At 44.5% G+C, this 18,783-nt stretch overlaps 1 protein-coding gene across 7 annotated transcripts in view; it reads right to left on the bottom strand.

Annotated features, from left to right (window-relative positions):
• The window catches only part of KALRN (kalirin RhoGEF kinase), a 515,104-nt gene that overhangs the window by 86,589 nt on the left and 409,732 nt on the right, over window positions 1-18,783 (bottom strand). For 6 of the 7 annotated variants that reach the window (XM_075757089.1, XM_075757095.1, XM_075757087.1 and 3 more), the window contains exons 34-35: window positions 13,870-13,899; window positions 12,049-12,295 (exon numbers count right to left, since the gene is read on the bottom strand). In XM_075757089.1, the coding sequence (XP_075613204.1) occupies window positions 12,049-12,295; window positions 13,870-13,899 (277 nt within the window). The remainder of the gene's footprint in view (window positions 1-12,048; window positions 12,296-13,869; window positions 13,900-18,783) is intronic. The other variant, XM_075757086.1, reaches the window with a different exon arrangement.

The raw sequence follows: 18,783 nt of genomic DNA, 5'->3' as shown, positions 1-18,783 counted from the left end.
ACATGATAGTTCCATGAGCACTTTGAGTTGTCAAGAGCCAACAGCCCTGCCAAAACCCTTTGTTGCCTTTTCTGTCTCTCCCAGGTGCCTGCTCCTTCCTGCCACTTCCCCTGTGCCAACAGAAATGTTTGTGCAGCCTCACAGCGAATCTGATCCACAAACGGATCCAGGTTAAAATTAACCTAGGGTGGAAAAAAAAAAAAAAAAAAAAGAAGTTCATTTTAGTCCAGATTGGTTCCTTGATCTGCCTTGGTTCTCCTGTCATTATTGTTCAGATTTTAGTGCAAAAGCCTCAAGCTATATGACTGTTGTACTATCTCCTGGTCTCAGTGATCCCACTCACTATGGTAGATCCTGGCTGCTTGGGTAGGCACAGGACACATGTCTGATGCTCAGAGAGCTTCAGCCTCCCCATGTGAGACAAAACGGGTCCTTCCATCTGGCCGGCTATCTTCTGCTCAGCAGAGAGAAGCACCAGCCACCGCTGCTGCTGAGATCACGCCGATCTCTCCTGTGTCTGCACGTCCCGTAGCAAGTTTGATGATGGCGACGAGCAAGCTGATGGGGAGTGGAATGTGCATTTTTGCATCTTTATGTGCAGAAAGACACATCTTCAAAATAAGGAAAGGCTGTAGCAGACTGAACACTGCAGAACCTCCCAGGGGAAGGCTATGTCCAAAGCAGCTGTCCCGTGGAGCAGCACTGTGTGTGCATAGCACAACTACAGCAGATTTGTCCAAAGAGATGTGCAACGGCCGTGAAGACTGCTGGGGTGTAAAGCCTGAACTACCTTCCATGCACAAAACATTTTGTTTTACTAAGCTTTTACTAAGGTTTCTCATGGGTTAGAGTGGCCTTCCTTTGCAGCAAGAGCACCCTGATTTCTCCACACTGCATGAAACTTAATTTGACTTTTGCAGTCAGTGGAAGGAATAACGTACTTATTTCACTGAGTAAGAGTCCTGCAGAGTTAATAAATTCTTCAGTGCTTTTCTGAAGAATGCCATTTAGCTCTTAAGGCCAGAATTTGTTCTCTGATACCTGAATGCAATTGCCATAGATTTCTAAGGAAACTGAGTATATATTCTTTGGCAAAATGCAGCTATTAACCGAAGATACATGAAAGCTGCAGAGAAAATAGAGCTGGGTACAGTCTGGAAGGAGTAAAACTGAAATGTATGAAGACCTAAGAATACTTTCTAGAAGTGTATCTTGAGTTGAAAGATTTCAGTGTTCCTCCCTAGTCTAGAAAATAGAAAAAAATGCCATCCCAACCTTTACTGCAATATGCAAGCGATTATTCCTCTTCTTTTTTTTTAACACTGCCAGAAATGTAATTTGTATTTTGCAAACTCTAGAAAGAAAGAAAATACTTATTTTACTGCATTACAATTCTGCAGAATCAATAATTCTTCAGTGCACTTCTGGATAATGCATATGTATTTTACATATGTGAAATAGAGCCTTTTAATAAATGCTGAGGACAGCCAAAGACAAAAGTGATTTAACCTCTTATAATAAAAAAGGGAACTGTTCTTTAGCCGTTCTGAACTGTGGGAGACTTATTTAAATCACTTTAAAGAAAATATAGTAAAATATGGACTGTGCCTTAAAGAAAAGAAAAATGCAATTCTGGAGTTAAAAGGCAACTTTTATAAGAAGAGATAATATCTTTTATGAGACCAGTTAATATGAATGGAAAAAAATACACTGGTGTTTATGTAAATAACCTCCTGCCCTAGACTTTTAGACCATCATAGTGACAATAACATTAACTCTACTTTCTAGAATTTGGGATTAATCTGAACTAAGCAAAGTTGACATTGGTTCAGGCTCTTTTGCAAAATGTGTAACCTGGGAATAACTGCTCTGACAAAATGCTTGCGTAAATGACAGGAAAATCAGGCTTCTTGTGTCAGGATCAATATATCAAATCTGTGCAGTGTGCTGAAGCAGATATACAGAAACATAATTTCAATTACTTGAAATACATTATTTAATACACATGTGCTTTGCATTGCAGTTTGCCTATCTCTGGCTCAGACTGGTCAGGGAAATGGGATTTTTAGCAGAGCTAGTTCACTTCAAAACATACTCATAAAATATTTGTTTAAGATTAGCAACGGAAGGACCAGCCCAGCAGTGTACAGGCCTTGCAGGGTGCAAATACTGCATTGGAGGATCAGTCCCTTTAACTGTCTGGGAGCTGAAAAAGTGAGGAGGCAACATTTTGGGGAAGCCAAAATCATCAATCATCAGTATTCATGTTACTGCAATTCTTGCAAGTACCATTTACAGGTCCAACCTCTGTGATGATGCTGTTAAAAAGCACATCCACAGTTTGACATTAAGTTAGTAGGGATGTTAGGCAAGAACCCAGAACCAGCAGTTTGTTTTTCCTTCATGCTTAAACTTTAAACATTTCAGGGAAAAGGATCAGGCAGTAAGTTACAGCATATTCAGCAAGGCAGAAAACCATGAGGAACATAATAATGAATGGTGGCTCAACGAAGCTGGTTACACAGCAAAAAGCCTAGGCAAACAACCCAGCTCCCACTCTTCCCCCCGCAGTCCCAGATGTATTACGGTCCAATGTCCATCTGTGAATCTGCTAAATTTAGTCTGGCCTCTGAGGAAACACAAGATGCAAGCCATCCACACGCTCCCGTCACTCTTTCAGGATGACCTTCCTGTTAGCTCGATGGGCCAAGCGCTACAGAACAACTCCCCCCTTCCCACCACGCTACATGTATTTCAAGACACACGACTAAATACAGAGGAAATAGATTTTACTCAAGGAGCTATTTTTATACCCTTCCTCCAGGCTGCTTGTTTTTCACTAGTGGGGCAGAGGCGTGGAGATGTTATGGCTCCTGGGTTCAGGTCAGAGCTAGAATAAAACCTCATGCTACAAACTGAACTCTGTCTTCCGCCTGCTTGCTCTGGTGTCTGCAATGCATGGAGGTACCACCGCTCCAAGGAGGAAAAGAAACAGAAGGCATCTATAATGCAGTTAATAAAAAGAAACAGGCATTATATTCAGACCATTTTCATTAGGTGTCTCCCCTGGACAACTGTGTAGACAACCTTGGATAATACCTGACCTAGTCTCTTGAACCTCAGCACCACGGCAGGAGCCCGAGTCCTTTCTCAGCAGAACAACCATTGCTCAGACTCAATCAGCACTTCTTGCGGAGTCCCTTCAAAGGCCCCTCTTGCTGCTCTGACACAAGGGAAGGCTCAGCTCAGCCATTTTATGAAAGGACATGTGCTGGGATCACTGGGAGAGCTGGGGACTGGGCAGGACAGGCCTTTCTTGGCTTAGGGTCCTTTCTATGAAAGATGCCTCTGGTCTTCCCCAGGCCGTATGGGATGCTGCACAGTCCACATTACTCCAGGAAACTGTCTCACTTAATGAATTAAAAGTATAGTATTTACTCAGAAGAACTGTCTTTGGCCTTTGCCATGTCCCAACAGTTGGGATATCAATATGTGAGCAATAAAAATTAAAGACTCCTTTTCCAGCATGTCTTTGAAGACAAGTTGGGAAAATAGGACCAGTGCAGTCTTGTTTGTCCAGGTATGCGCAGCTGAAGTCCTCTCAGACTGTCCCCTCTCAGAGGGCTCATGGGGCCAGGAGAGGGCTGTGGCCACCCACCCACCCCTCACCTAAGCAGCTAGGTCCTGGCAGCAGGGACTTTGTCTGTGAGTGAGCTTCAGCCGAGGCAGGAGGTTCTTGCTTCTCCGCAGGATAGGGAAAGGGGTGCTCTGGGGCTTCTCAACACCTGCGCTGAGGAGCACAACCCTGTCCCATTGCACAGAGCCCTGAATATCTGGGTTGGCTTAACCTGCCCATGGAAAGCATGCGCTGGACCTAGGAAAGAAGGCTGAGAAGAGACAGGAGGGCATGGAGAATTTATGACCCTGGTCTCCCACAGAAGCTGTGGGAAGAAATGCAGTCCTGAGCCTAAGGCGGAGAGGGACTCTGTGTTACTTTTTTTTTTTTTTCTTCCTGTGGGGAAGCGTGAAAATGCCTTCTAACAACGACTTTACAAGCAAACTTCAGCAGGACGTGAGAGTCTTAGAGAAACATCAAAGAGTTGGAAGCATGCATGGCTATGTCTCGGTGACTCAATTCTCCTTCTCTGCCTCATCTTAAAATGCTTAGCCAAGTCTCCCTGAATGTTACTTTCAACACCTCAGGCAGACAGAAATAAGGCAAGTGAAGAGAGGAAACAGGTCCAGGGAGGCCGTAAGAAGATGCCTCTTTAGAGCTGTGTTCCCTCTCTACCTTCCTACAGCTCCAGTCCTCCACAGGAAGACCCAGTCTGCCCAGCCAGCTGTACCACCATCTCTCCACAAAACAGAAGCACTGCAATAAGTAACACTAGCCTCTTCCAAAAACTGCCTCTCCAGCAAACCGACAAGCATATCTAAAGGAAACAAGTGACCCTTTATCTTGAGTGAGAAGATTCTTCATTTTGGAAATAGACATCTCATGAGCACCACTCTGCGCAGTGCTGACAGGAGCTTGTGTAACAGCGATACATGATGGCCGTCACTTCCTTCCGCAGAGACTAGCGTTCAGCTCTTCTGCAATGTGAATGTTTCCATCCTCTTACAGATCTACACAGAGTTTGGAAACATCCTGCACTACAACTTTGCTGATCTTTCCCATTTGACCACTAATAGGGTTTCTCTGCCAGTTTTTCTCTGTTTTTTAGCTGGCCTTGACTAATCTGATGCTAAAACCAGACTGCTTTATTATTTTGAAAGGCAGCAATTCTATTCCATATTCAGTCACAGCCTGGGATGCTGGTGCCAGTATGTTAATGACGAGATACAGGTGATCAATATGATATCTGCTACCAGGAAACCCTGTTCTCTGAAAGCCTCCCAGTCAAATTAAGCAAAGGTCCCAAAGGCGCTGTAAGCTACGCATTAGAGAACTGAGCATGAGTTGCACAATAATAAAGCTGTCAGAGACTGTAATGCCAGAAGAGACCTTCAGCTCAGGTGCCGTGACTTTATGCAATAGCAGCTACTGAATTCTGCCCAGTTTTATCCTGTGCTGTACTCCCCAAGTTGCTCCTGGCACAGATGTCGCAGGGGGTGACCTACGAAAATGATGGAAGAAGCAGCAGGACATGCAGGTAAGACGGGGGGACCATCCATTAACAAGGGGAACCAGGCCCAACAAATTGTGACGTATCCAAACATTACAGCGTTGATGGTCTAATCCTGATCGGATCATTTGTGATGACAGTTCGTGCGGATTACAGCACTCTGTGCACCACTGATGAGTTTCCTCCCAGTTTCTCTGCCAGACCCTTTGGCATTCTTGATGAGCTCAGTTGGCCACAGCATTTTAAATTCCCTCCACCTTTTTTTTTTCTTCTTTTTCAGAAAAAAAACCAGCACAGCCATTGTACAGTGAAACTTGGGGTTAAGCTGACAGGGGACTAGGTGGATAAAGTTTTACCCCGTCAGAAGGGGAAGCAAAGGCAAAGTAAACAAGAAAATTTGCAGGCCTTCTCTCTTTTAAACAAAGACTCCTGTGTTTAAAATAATAAAAATCCACCGTACAAAAGCAAAGCAACTTCCCCCAAAATAGCCTTTCCTGTTTTATCAAAGCATTCATCAAAATTGTACTTCTCCACAAAAATAAAGTTCCAGGTAGAGCACTGGAGGCCTTTTGCTTTGATTAGATATCAGAGCAGCTGAAGCAATAAGTATAATTGACTTTACTGGTACCTGATATATCCTAAACAAGTCCACATGGCTGAATCTAGCTTTAAATATCTAGTGATGCCATACTGAAAAGAAGAAAAAATAATGAAATAGGAAAACCAAGTCAGAGAAATACAGGTATTCACAAGCCATCAGAACATGGCTCCAGCAGCCTGCATACAATCTGCGTCCATGACTTGCAGGTGCTGCGACTTACCGTGGAGGACAAGTATTTGCTGTGCTTGGTCAGGCTGTGCCCAGCTTATCTAGTTACTCAGGTGGTGCTTGGACTGATGCTGCCTCTAGGGCTTGACTATGCAGGGATTTGTCAGTATAGTTTTGTCTTCCTGATGTACTGATGTACCGAACAGGTAAAATCCCTGGTAGAGCTACAGTCATAGTGACATCAATACCCCTACACAGGTATTGCTCATCCTCTCAGGCTTGACTTGGCCTACCTCTTAGAAACAACAAAAGTCAGATCTCATCACCCATATTGCCAACTATTGCTAAATACTTGTTCTTTTTTATTATTTTTCAGGTAACGGAGTCCAGGAGAAGGTGTAAGCATGGAAACACCAAGGATGGACACTTTATAGGTATCTGAGTTCTTCCACAGGGTGACTATGAAGTAGGAGAAAGCACAGAGGTCTGGGATCAAAAGATACCACTAGAGGCATCACCAGCTGTCCAGCACCGGGGCAGACATTGCCCACTGAGGTAGAAAGGAGCAATATGGTGGGGAGAAGCTGTGAAGGACTGTGAAAGTGAAGACAAACAGCCATTGTTTGATGAGAGAGAGGAGGGAGACACAGTGGAGAAAACACAAGGGAAAGGGTGACCTGATTGAAATAGCAAAGTAGTTTTTCATCTTTCTATTCCCATTCCTTTCACCACTGCATGGAGCCACTCTTGTATATTGAGGTAGAGCAGTAGTCCCAAGCTGGGCCCCGGCAGCCCTGGGTGCCAGTCCATAGAGAGCTGCCGTGTTACACCACGCTGGTTAGCCAAACTTGTTTCCAGCTGCTCTGTCATAATTGAAAAGGAGTGAAAACACAGCAAAAACTTCCCCAATGTGATTTTTCTCTGTACGTCATGTCCTGAACTTGTAACAAGGATGCCATGAGGCACTAAATGCCAGCAGGAGGGGTCCACATAACCTCTCTTGAAAGACAGGCTATACTATGAAATTTTGACTCTGAACACCCTTGTTGGAACGGTATTAGGAACAGAGGTGAGAGTTTGTTTTTTTATTTAAATACTGCATATTTATATTGACAATGGGAGCCTGAACATTGCTTGCCTAACTGAAACACCATGACCTGTTTATGTGCCAGCTAAATTAACTGTGTTACCTAATGAAATGTTTCCTTTAGTTCAGAGCCTTACAAATATTTTAATCGCCTGCTCTTCATTAAGACTTTCAAAACCAAAAACAATTTCTCAGCCTCTACAAGGACGACTGAAGGTTTAATGCAGTGCACTGAAACTTCCGAATCCTCCTCACACAGCTCCCCCGGGACATCAGGAATCATTACCATTGAATATGTTTCACAACAGAGATTGTTTAAAACACAACAGAGAAAGTGCATGAGCCAATGCAGATCGCAATTTAATACTCAACAGGAACAGGGACACAATAAAACCAGCCTAGACTCTCTTCCCCCACTAAAATCCAAGATGTTGTTAAAAACAGAGATATGGGAAGAATCAGTTATGCTTTTCCCTATGTAGATCACTCTTCTGAGATCAGAGAGTGGAGGAGAGAGACTTCCAACCCCAACAAGAGCCATTTTAGCCTCACTGGCTTGGCACACTAATCCATGAAATGATCTGCTCTTTCCCACAAGGAGTGGTCACAAAAACGCAGGTCTCAGAGTGATCTCTCTTTTCATTGATACCACTCTTCTTCTCACCAGCCTCATTAAATCCTTATTCTGCTGCCTTCTCACACAGCCCAGTCTGCCATCGCACCTACCAGCCACAGGCCCTCTCTGGCTGTAGGATTGGACAGGTGACCCCCTAAATGTGCAAGCTGTCACCGTGGCCGATGTGACCCAGCTGGGAAGTGCAGGCGAGATGCTCACCCTGCTACCATACACCTTGCGAGACCTACATTCCCTCTTCGGTTGGAAGAGACCCAGCTGTTTCTCAGTTTGCTCTGTTACAAGGACCCACCAGTGCCACCAAAGCCCTGCTGTTAAGTGGCCATCTGCCTGCACAGCAAGATGTTTGCATAGCATCTTAAAAAAATATATTCCTCATCTCCTCCAGAGCTACGTACCAGACACAAGTATCCTGCAGGCAGGATCTGGTTTGGGGCCCTGAATGGGATCCCGTCACGTATCATCAGTCCAAAACAAGTGCCATAAAACCCTAATTTTTTTTAACCCTTTGTTTTTCCTTTAGTGATGGAGGTTGCTTAAAATTACTGCAAGAACTAGCCTTTGGTATTCTTCGAATTACACTGTGACTTTGATGTCCCAGGACAAATGCTGGGTGAGGGGTCATAGGACAAGAGTTTTAAGATCAAGAGTTCATCTAAAAGTTTCATGGGCCAAATTCAAATTTGGAATCACAGTCAAAGCTAACAGGCTGACACCAGGAATCTGCTTGTCACAGTGTGCTTAATGAATATTGCCTAGGTCATTAAGTTGCTTTCTGTCCATGTGGATTTCTCTCTTACTTTGAAATTTATAGCTTAATACCTTCGAGCTCAATTATAGGGTAAAAGAGACAGGAATAAAAGTTGCAGTTTTCCTGTAATTAGCCACGTGGGATAGTTCAAACAGAGCTTCATTCCTAGTGTCACAGGCCTTTCTTCTTCCTTCCTAGTCAGGAAAAAAGCCATTCCACAAATTCTCAAGTACAGTACCAGAGACTGCAGACGAGTTCCTTTTACGCAGCCATCTGTAAATCACTTGCAAAAGGTAAATCCCAGAAACCTGTTAGCCTTTTTACAGAGGGTAATTGCAAACACTGTCAGATCATCGGAAAGGAAGGACAAGCAGGACTATACTTGGGCTCTGAGCTGTAGTCAAGTCATGAAAAAAATCCAATGTGTATCCTCCAAAGGAACACAGCCAGCAGGCAGACGGAAGACTGGGAGACCAGTCATTAAAGTCTCTGCACTTTTACTGGTCAACAAGAGAAATGTGTAAAGATATTTGATTACAAAAGGTAGGAAGTGTTCTCTTTCGGGTTTGTTCTTATATTCACACCACGATTTTCCTTTTGCAATATTTTATGTTAATTCATTACCTATTTTCAAAGGAATAGTGTAAAAAAGTGAGGAAGAGCCAGAGCACATGTTCAGTTGTGAAGTTTGGTTTTACGTTTCCAGTGGCTTTCAGTGAGGCTGTTTAAAAAGGCTTAGTTTTTTGTTTGACAAGGACTTGCATTGATGGTCTACAAAATGTTCTGGTGATCCCACCATATCTTTCAAGCCTTCATCTGTTCAGGTGTTGGCTGATATATTACTTTATTTCCTCATTCATTTTAAGGATGGTAGGCAGCTTCTGGAGCCACAAGATTTACATTTATAGTCCACCATAACTTATAATAAGGCCAAACACAGTAATTTGCCATTTCCCACTAAGCAGATGTAACTACGTTTTAATACTTGTCAAAACTCTGCATGTTTCTATCATAGATGGCAAATGCTATTATTAGAAATGTTAAGTTTTGAGTATAGATACTTTCTGTTCTTGAAATCACAGTGCTTGTAAAAGCAAGGAATTATCTGTCTTGGTAACTGCAAGCAAAATTCAGCTATTAACCTACTCTTCTGCAACTGTATATATTTACATACTTGACAGACAGGAGACACCATTTGATGTTGATATAAGATGTGCCAGCCTTTATTATGGGTTGTAGAGAAATGACAGAAATTTTCCAAGCCTGGACCAAGGGATTCCGAGTCCAACCCATGCCTAAAGCTACTGGAAGCAGAGGACACGAATCTGAATAGTCAGAAGCCATTTACCATGCTAATCCTTCCAGCGTCTCATGAGATCAGCAGGCTCTTCCAGTGGCTACTGCTTTTTCCCCTTTCAACTTTAAACTTACCCCTCTTTCTTTATTCCCAGCATCTGTTCATTCAGTTTAAACAATTTCCTGTTTTCCTAGTAGAGGGAGAACTGATTAGACACAGAACCTATTTGCTGTACTCCGGCCAAAATTGTGGATTGGGTGGTTATTTATATTATTTCTAGCAGCACTTCTGGAGATCCCATTAATACTGAGGCTCCCTGGTACAGCTTTGATATGTGCAGGAAGAAAACTGAGGCCGAGGGGGACAGAGATATAAGGATACAAAGGCCACGAACACACGGCTGGAGCCAGCCAGACCCAGACTCACTGCGCCTGCTTGGAGATGATGGGATAAGAGCCAGCTCCAACCTGCAAGCGGTCACAGAGTGTTACGTGAGATAACCTGCCCCACAAGCAGGCAAAGTGTGCTAGCTCAGGCTCGGTGCTGTGCTGACACAGCCTGGTGGCTTCCAGGCATCAGCTGGCTCCAGTCTACCAGCCACAGCCTGGCACTGCACCCGTCACACCGTACCTGCAGTGCAATTGTGCCTGAAGCTCACGGAATTGTGCCAGGAGCAGAGTCCCCACGGCCCCTGCCAGCCCTTGTCTCCATCCTCCTCAGGATTTCCTGCCTCTCTTTCCACAGCCTACTCCTGCAATTTTTAGTTTTGTTTCATTTGAGGAAAAGCTCTACAACCTCACGCAGTCAAATGAACTTTGAGTGGTGTCTCGCAGTGTCCTTCAGCAGAGGACCCAAGCCCGACTGCTGGACCATGCACCCAGCAGACACGTCTCTGGCTTCCAATGAGTCACACCAGGCAGTGACTGCTCTTACGCAGACCAGGCTGATTTTCAGCTTTACTTTTCTGTTTATTCACAGATTTAATTTGCATGTAAGCAACTGCAGTGCTTCTCAAGGAGAGGTGAGGACCAGGACAGGCTCCTGTGGCAGCAGCAGCAGGGCAGGGCTCCGGGCACACGGCAGGGAGGAGAGGCGGCAGCGGATCTAAGAACTGTGTGACAGGTTTGGAGTTTGCACTGCAGACAGCACAGCCAGCCAGCACTGCCTTCACCTCCTCCCTCTTACAAGGCAGGGCAAGGGGAAGCACCTAACCAAGAGAGACCTGCTGAAGGAATCACGCTTGAGAGGAAAAGCCAAGCTCTCCTCCTCCAGGTTTGGATCAGACCACTCTTTAAGGGAAAATCTGATTGCAGACCCTGGCCCTACCGCGCTGCTCTGTCCCGGGAGTGTGCCCCACTCCCAGCCTCTCCAGTGGGAGCGCAGGCAGGGAGCGAGGACAGACTACAGCCCGGTTTCAATGTTTTCTCTCAAAACAAACAAAACCACCAAGCTTAACATGCTCAAACAAGAACAGATCAAATTCTATTACCCTTAATGCAGAGGGAATTTTTTTTTTTTTTTGAAAGCCAGTTCAGGTTGTAGGCTAGAAGTCAGAAGTGGCATGACAGAAGCCTTTTATCCCTGGGCTTTATGTGTGTTGTGCGTGGCCAAAAGTGGGGGCACAACCACAAGGGGACCTGCTGCGGCCATGCTGAACTGAACCAGTTCTGGTCTATCAGCCTGGAGCGTCTCCTATGCCTGGTTATATGGATGCGATACGTGGGACACACATTGCTTAGAACAGAACATCAACTAAATGGGCCACAGACACCACAGAGACAAACAATATTTCACCATTCATTGCAGGTGAAGCCCAAGCTCTCAGGATAATATCAGGGATGTGTTTCATTGCACGCTAATTGTAAAAGATTCTTTCCCCACTGCGCTGTGCCATTACATACAATGTCTCCAGTTCACGAGTCAATGGAGTGTACCAGTACTCACTGGCGGCTTGTTTGCAGTAATAGACAGGCAGCAGGGATATACTAAAAGACCATGCACTAGTGTGCACTGTGGCACTCAGAAAATAACATATCCACAATTTGGGACATCCTGGGTGTCTATACAACATGACTTTCCCTCCCTCTAGGCTTTTAGGCACGGAAAACAGTCCCTTTGTTGTTTAAAGCTCTTATTTTTATCCAGCGTCTCAAGACAATAACGATTGCCACACAGCAAAAGACGCACACGTACACACATTGATTCATGGAAATGGAGTTAGGCTAGCGCTGTGCCGATTCACAGAGATCTGGTAACAAAACTCACTAACGAGTAGACAGCCTTTGACCCATGCCGACTGCAAGAGCAGCCCAAGCAGCTTTGCACTTACATGATACAAAAGGGGAAATCCGAAACAGTGTTAAACCTGTCGGACTGTTGCCTACCTTTTCCTGAAGGGAAGAAGCAATCCATCTCCACGCTGCTGCGCGAATGGGAAATGCAGAGCGCGCTGCTGGGGACCAGACCCTCCTGAGGTGGGCTCCGCTCTGTGGTCCGGACCAAGCACCAGCCTGGCCTTTCGCTTGGCCTCTCCAGCAGCTCCACCGTCTGCCCCACCTGAATGCTCAGCTCGCTGCTGTGGCCCGCTGTGAAGTCCTGGAGCACCACAGTTAGTTCACACCCTCCAGACAACTGCCCGGGTTCAACAGGAAAAAAAAAAAAAAAGACACAGGAATAGAAGTTAGAGAGGGTAGGATGAAGGCAATCATCTTTGCTTCATATTTACACTGGCAAAGATAGGATTTGTATTCCTTAGAAGCCAAGTTAATCATTTCTTTTGTCAAAGTTCAACATGTTGTGGCCCTAGTTTCCTTTACTTCTTACTGATTCTGCTGGGTTAAAGTGAGAAATCAAAGCTACCCACCCAGTAACCTTTTGAATGCTAGCTGTGGGTGAATTTTCTAGCTGTGGGTGTCCATCAGAAACCTTGCTTTTTTTCTTGCTTTAGTTACTGGGGTGACTTTCTAGACTGGCAATAGCCCAGGCTGCCTCGCTGCTGTGCCTTGCAGCAGGATGAATTCCAGCTCACTCCTCTACAGCATGAGCTAGACACATTCCTCATGCCACCAGTGCAGTGAGGATACAGCTACAAGTTTCTTGCAAGACAAGAAACATGCCTTCATCTTCCCAAACTCACTCTAGGGACCTCTTGGGAGACTAGGGAATCCTGACCAGGCAGATCAGAAAAGCTCCTCCCACACTCTCTGATGGAAAACAGAGGTGTAAATATATAAACGTAGAGTGATTGATTATATGCTGACTTCCAGGATCTGTATCTAAGAATAAATGTATCATCTAACTTCCGTACTGAGTGCTGGCAACCTGCTGCTTTCTTTCAGCCTCACACCCTGTGACTCTCGATGAACAATACTGCTCTCTGTTTAATCATAGTCTCCATATAACCAGAGACTGGATATATAAGCTCTTGTGTATACAGCAGAACAAAACAGAAGAAGTGACCGCACAAATTTGGATCTTGGGGTTGGATTCTCTAGTGCCTAAAAAGGTGTGAGCACAAATCTGTTTTTCTGGTGCGAGGAATCTTTCTCACTGCTCCTCTGCAGTGAGGATTTCTTGCTGGCTGCCTGTCATTAGGGGCCCTCGTTTGGGTCTTTCTCCTCTACGTGCTGCCTGCATCCCTGGAACATGCGGGGATCTTTGAGGTCCTTTATTCCAGTGTCAAATTTGATTGAAATTAGTCCACTGATTAAAAAGTTATTAAGATATGAAGAGTAAACAAGCTGATTCAAAACAGTGTAATACCATAAACCTCACTTTCTTAGCATATGCAGCTAAACCGAAGCATATTATAACATGTTTTCAAAAGGAACTACTTGTAAACACAACTGAATTGGGAGAAATCTTGTAAGATGCTGAGTAGCTCTGTGAAATCAATGAGAACTGGGATCTGCTTATCAACTTGAATGGGGGGACCCTTGAGGAGAGCACACTCATGTCTACAGACTCTGCTCTTTGGCTGGTACAATCTCAAAATCCCATATCTTAGCCCAAGCAGCCCTGAATGCACACTCCCATGGGAACAGCCTGTCTCCCCACTCGGTGGCGTAGGGGTTTGTGCGTCCAATGCAGATGTGAAAGAAATCCCATTCACATGAGATTCCAATGCAGATGTGAAAGAAATCCCATTCACAGGGGTGATATTTACAGTTACAGAAAGGGGTCAGTGGACAAGGACTGGTTCTCACCTGTCCTGTGTCTCTGCCGTAGACGAAATGCTAGATTTGGGGAAGAAGAAGGAAATATTTCTCTGAAAGATTATTTGTAAATAAATAGAAAAAACAAACAAAACAAACCATGGCAGCTGTTCGAGGCCATTCAGAAAGAGTGCTCGCGTTAATCCTGGCAGAAAGAGCTCAGTGGGTTGGTGAAAGCACGCGACACATCAGTTTAGCACCTAGCTATGCAGCTTATCAGCAAACCCACCATTCATCACGCTGACATAATCTCCCCATAACTGGAGTAGAAACATTCACAGGCATGGTAATAATAAGATATTGCTATAATAGTTGCTGATGTTTCTTTGCTATGGACTAATTTGAGGAGTAGAAAATCTTTCTGATCCAAAACGGTATCTGATCGGGTATGGTATGAGATATTTAAGACACAAGAAAAAGCCCGATTACTTCTTGGTAAATACACCAACAAGTCTTACCACATAGCATGAATTTCCCCTAATTTTTCCACTACTCCTTGCTAAATAAATTTTCTATCCCCCTCCATTATGCTACCTGTGATATTTTCTCTGAAGATAATCAAATCTCTCCTCCTTTTAGGGGAAAATGTGAACAAATACTCTGCTGTATATACTTCTTTCCCAGAGATTAATTTAAAGCATCTACATGCCCCGCACTCGAGTACCACTAGGTGTCCGTGTTTGCCATCACACAGCAAGCTAATTTGCTATAAAGAATTAACTCTAGCTTGTCTTCAAATTGCTTATCTAAGTATGATGTGCGGTGTCTGGGCATGAAGAACCTGATTCAAACAGGATCCCAAGACCCATCACTTCCAATAATACGGGCAGAGGATGTTCTAGAATATTTTAAAAAAATATTCAGATGGTTTGGGTTAATTTTTGAAAATTAAGTCGTTTCTATTGCTTAAGCAGGAAAAGTGAAACAGCCCTGCAATATTCCAGGGGAAAAGGCCTGGTGAAGACAGCACTGCGAAAGTTTGGGACTAACAAGGCACTTCCTAGGGAACATCAGCCTGGGAAGGGCTGCCCTAAGCAGCTCTCCACCTGCGACACTGCCCTCCGTACTGCGAGCTGAGGGGCAGCTGACCTAAAATCATTCTATCGCAGGCCTTTGCCAATCCCTTCTCAAATAACTGAACAGCTGTGATACAAACAGATGCTTCAAGTAGGGCAACACCTGTAAACATTATCCCAGAGAAGGCAGGTGTGCTCCACGACCCTTAGGCACCATCTAGCCACGAGCTCCTGTTTTCTCTGATTCATTAAAAATAACTATTTAATATAATGAGAACTGGAAGTAATCATCCCCTCTAGAAACTGCTGAGCACCTGGTGTGATCAAGCTCTTCCTCAGCAGGGGAGATATTCACCCTCCTGACTTTAGAAGCCTACCTTTGATGTGTGAGTGGGGGAACTAACCTCCCTTGGCTCCCTGGAAGCTGTATGAATTTACATTACCTGCTCCTCCAACATCCCCTGGATGGAAACATGGACCAGCTCACCGGTTGGAGCCGGTGCTAAAAGAATACATTTTCAGGGAAAGATCCCCTCTTTGGCAGGAGGAATTAAGCAGGTTCCCTTTTAGCTTGCAGATCACTTTTAGGTGCTAGCCACAAAGAACAGAAAAGGAGCTCCTTCCTTTTGCCCAAGGACTTCCAAGTATTTACCATGCCTGTTCTGTGTCTTACGTACCACCACACCACAAAGAACACTTACTTACCAAATTAACCCACAGCAAAGTAATCTCTCTAGAAACCTTATATTATACTAATTCATAGAGAATTTGTAAGCCACTGAGGAATAATGCAAATACATCTGATTCCCAATGACAGAAATCCTTTCACCTATGAAGTGATCCCTCAAGCTATTAGTTGCTTAATTTGTTTTTAGAGAGTAATTTTCCAATCTCAGAGAAGTACATCGCGCTTCTGTCTATGTTGGAGCACGCAAATTGGAATACAGATGGGCTGCTGGTTTCTCACACATATTGCATTTGGTTTGGAAAGAGAAAGAAAATAGAGAACGCCCTTAAGGTTGAACTTCACAGGTAAATGGCTTCATATTTTAACAACACACATTCACTTTTATTATTCCTGTGACAGAAACCACCGTTAAAGCCACTGATGGGATATATTTAAAACCCAGACAGCAGTCTAATCTGTGTATGGTACAACAAGATCGGTGAGAGACATTAAAATAAAAATAACAATGCAACATGTCTTTGCAGAGCACAAGGCATAACTGAAAGATCTGATGCAGGGACAAATCTAATGAATTACACAGCAAGCAATAACTTTAAAATCAGGCAGAAAAGGAAATGGTAGAAGCAAATAGCAAAATGTAATGAGGAAGCAGGAGGGCCCCAAGCAGTCCAGAGTGAACATGCTGTATGTCCTGAGAGAAGCTAGCAGGAGCCCCAGCCTGTCTCCATGGTGCCTGCCACCAGCAAACCATCTCCCATCCTCTGCGTTCACTTGTTCCTGGGTTAGAAAGCATCACTGTGCAGTCAGTGTGTGCTTTCATCAGGATGCTCTAAAGCAGATCAAATCTGAGCTAGAATAGAGCCCTGCCCTGTGTCACCAGTGCAGGTGGGGACTCAACCATGCAGCCATTGAAAACTCCCCTCTCTACCAGAGGACATTGCTCGTTATTAACCTCTGGGCAGCGATGCAAGCAGTTTATGTCAGACGCTGACTCTGGTGAATGAGTTTTGTCATGACTTACATGCTTCTGGGAACACCCGAGTGCCTGTCAGCTATGGGAGGGTGAAATGCAAGCCACCAAAGTGATCCCAGGCACGGTCACATCCTGCTGCAGGGGCATTCACTTGCTCCAAGTGCAGGAGCAAGCTCAGCTCCAGGGACCAGCAGGTACCAGCTAGTGCAGGATTACCATCAGATGGTCTTTCCTGAGTCACAGTGTGTGTGCATGACCACTGCTGCATCTGTTTAGTTTTCAACTACAAAGCAGCAGCCAGAGGAAGCAAAGCTGAACACCAGAGGCATATTTATCATACCGCAGATAGAAAAGACCTGATAGTATGATAAATATGCCTCTGGTGTTCAGCCTCGCTTCCTCTGGCAACCAAAAGGGTTGTCAATCACTGGAACAGGCTGCCCAGGGAAGTGGTGGAGTCACCATCCCTGGAGGTATTTAAAAGACGTGTAGATGTGGCACTTCGGGACCTGGTTCAGTGGTTGGACTTGGCAGTACTAGGTTAAACGTGGGACTTGATAATCTTAAAGGTCTTTACTAACCAAAACTATTTTATGATTCTATTCTAGGTCACAGGCTGTCCTCCCTTCCCTCTAAAACAGATCTTAAGTACTGCTAAATCTGCTCTGGTTGAAAGGAAAGTGGGAATGAATAACTCTCTAACAGTATGGGCAGGAATTTGGGAGATGGGTGTCTGGAGGAGGATTCCTGGGGCACTTCTTAAACGGGTAACTAAATGGTTCATCCTGCAAATCGCAATGGATCTCACACTGGTTCTAACACATGAACCCAAGCCCTGAGAGGCAGAGAACTGGTAATAGCGATACTGTGGTGGTTGTATCAGCATAAGTGAATAAATACCAGCAGCTCCAGCAAATGTAGCAGCATTTCAATTGTCTCTTTCTACAAGGGTGCAAAATATTGGTGTGCTTGGTCTTCCCTCCTGTCGCACAGTGCCATAATTAATGTTTCAGTCCTTTCATAATTAAGGTATTAAATTGGTTAGAGGCTTGTGAATCACTTTGTGGTCTGTGACATGTGAGGGCACATAACAGAGATGACCTGATCAGAGATGTTCTGTCAGGGAATCACACTGATGCTCATGGGAGTCCCTGTGAGCAGGACCACAGCCAGGGATTTGATGCTGCCACCTCCCCGCAGCCAGCCCTGGGGCAGATGCTGCACGTCCCTGAGCGGTTCCCTTGGCTCAGTGCTGTATTTGAATCCCTGGGCTGGATGCTGAGGAATGACGCAGCTCAGGCAGTCTCGCTGCCAGTCATTGCCACTCACTGTCATGTGAAGTACACAGATCAGTTATACCTGGGGGGTATCCCATAGCCAAATATACCTACAGTTTGGTCACGCCCTTCTTACAACTGAGTAGTAACAGAGAACAGGAGAATAAATGTCCGTGCATTACACCTATCTGTCACGTATCCAGTCCTTCTGAGTATCACACTGCCTGAAAACACAGTAAGCTCAAGCTGCCATACCTTTGCCAAAGCCTATAGGCTGTCATTTGTCTGGCCTAAGGGCTATGCGACTGCCAAAGACGCTCTGTCAGTATTTAACACACGAGTATCCTCTCAAGCAATATTAAGCCATTTAAAAACAGATTATAAAGAACCGTGCCCAGCCCAACTCACTATACTAAATTATCCAGTGTACTCTGTTATTAAAATTGCTGTATCATTTGTTCATATTTAACTCCTTTTCCTTTTTCGGTTCCTAAAATGCTTCAATTTCCCCTTCAGTATATTTTTCAATCATAAAATCACATTCAGAAGCAGAAACAACAGTGCACAGCATCTACAGATGTAGGTAAAACCCAATATATTTCAGGCAGGTAAGAAGTTGTTTACTCTGCAGTACAAATCTCAAGCCAACATCTGATTTTCATTCAAAGAATCAGCAATGGAGAATGAATCTATCAGGGTCAGAGGAGCTGCTCAGTGTATTTTAGTATTTTGAAATATGCCGACACCATTGTAGAAATCCATACTAGCTGGTTTACATATATTCAATAGGACACAGAGCTCTGCTAGTTCAAACAAAGCATTCTGTGTGGTGCGGCACTGTATCCTAATATAAATTGCTAGTTTTCTGTTGCTCTTAGGCTTTCTGCCCATCTGGTTTTGGATGACAGCCAGTTTTGGATAGAAGCATGTAGTCACCATAAACAGCCTATT

Source organism: Balearica regulorum, chromosome 6 (assembly GCF_011004875.1).
Source record: "Balearica regulorum gibbericeps isolate bBalReg1 chromosome 6, bBalReg1.pri, whole genome shotgun sequence".
NCBI classification, from domain to species: Eukaryota; Metazoa; Chordata; class Aves; order Gruiformes; family Gruidae; genus Balearica; species Balearica regulorum.
Note: the sequence above shows the minus strand (reverse complement) of the source record. Positions and strands in the feature narration are given on the sequence as shown.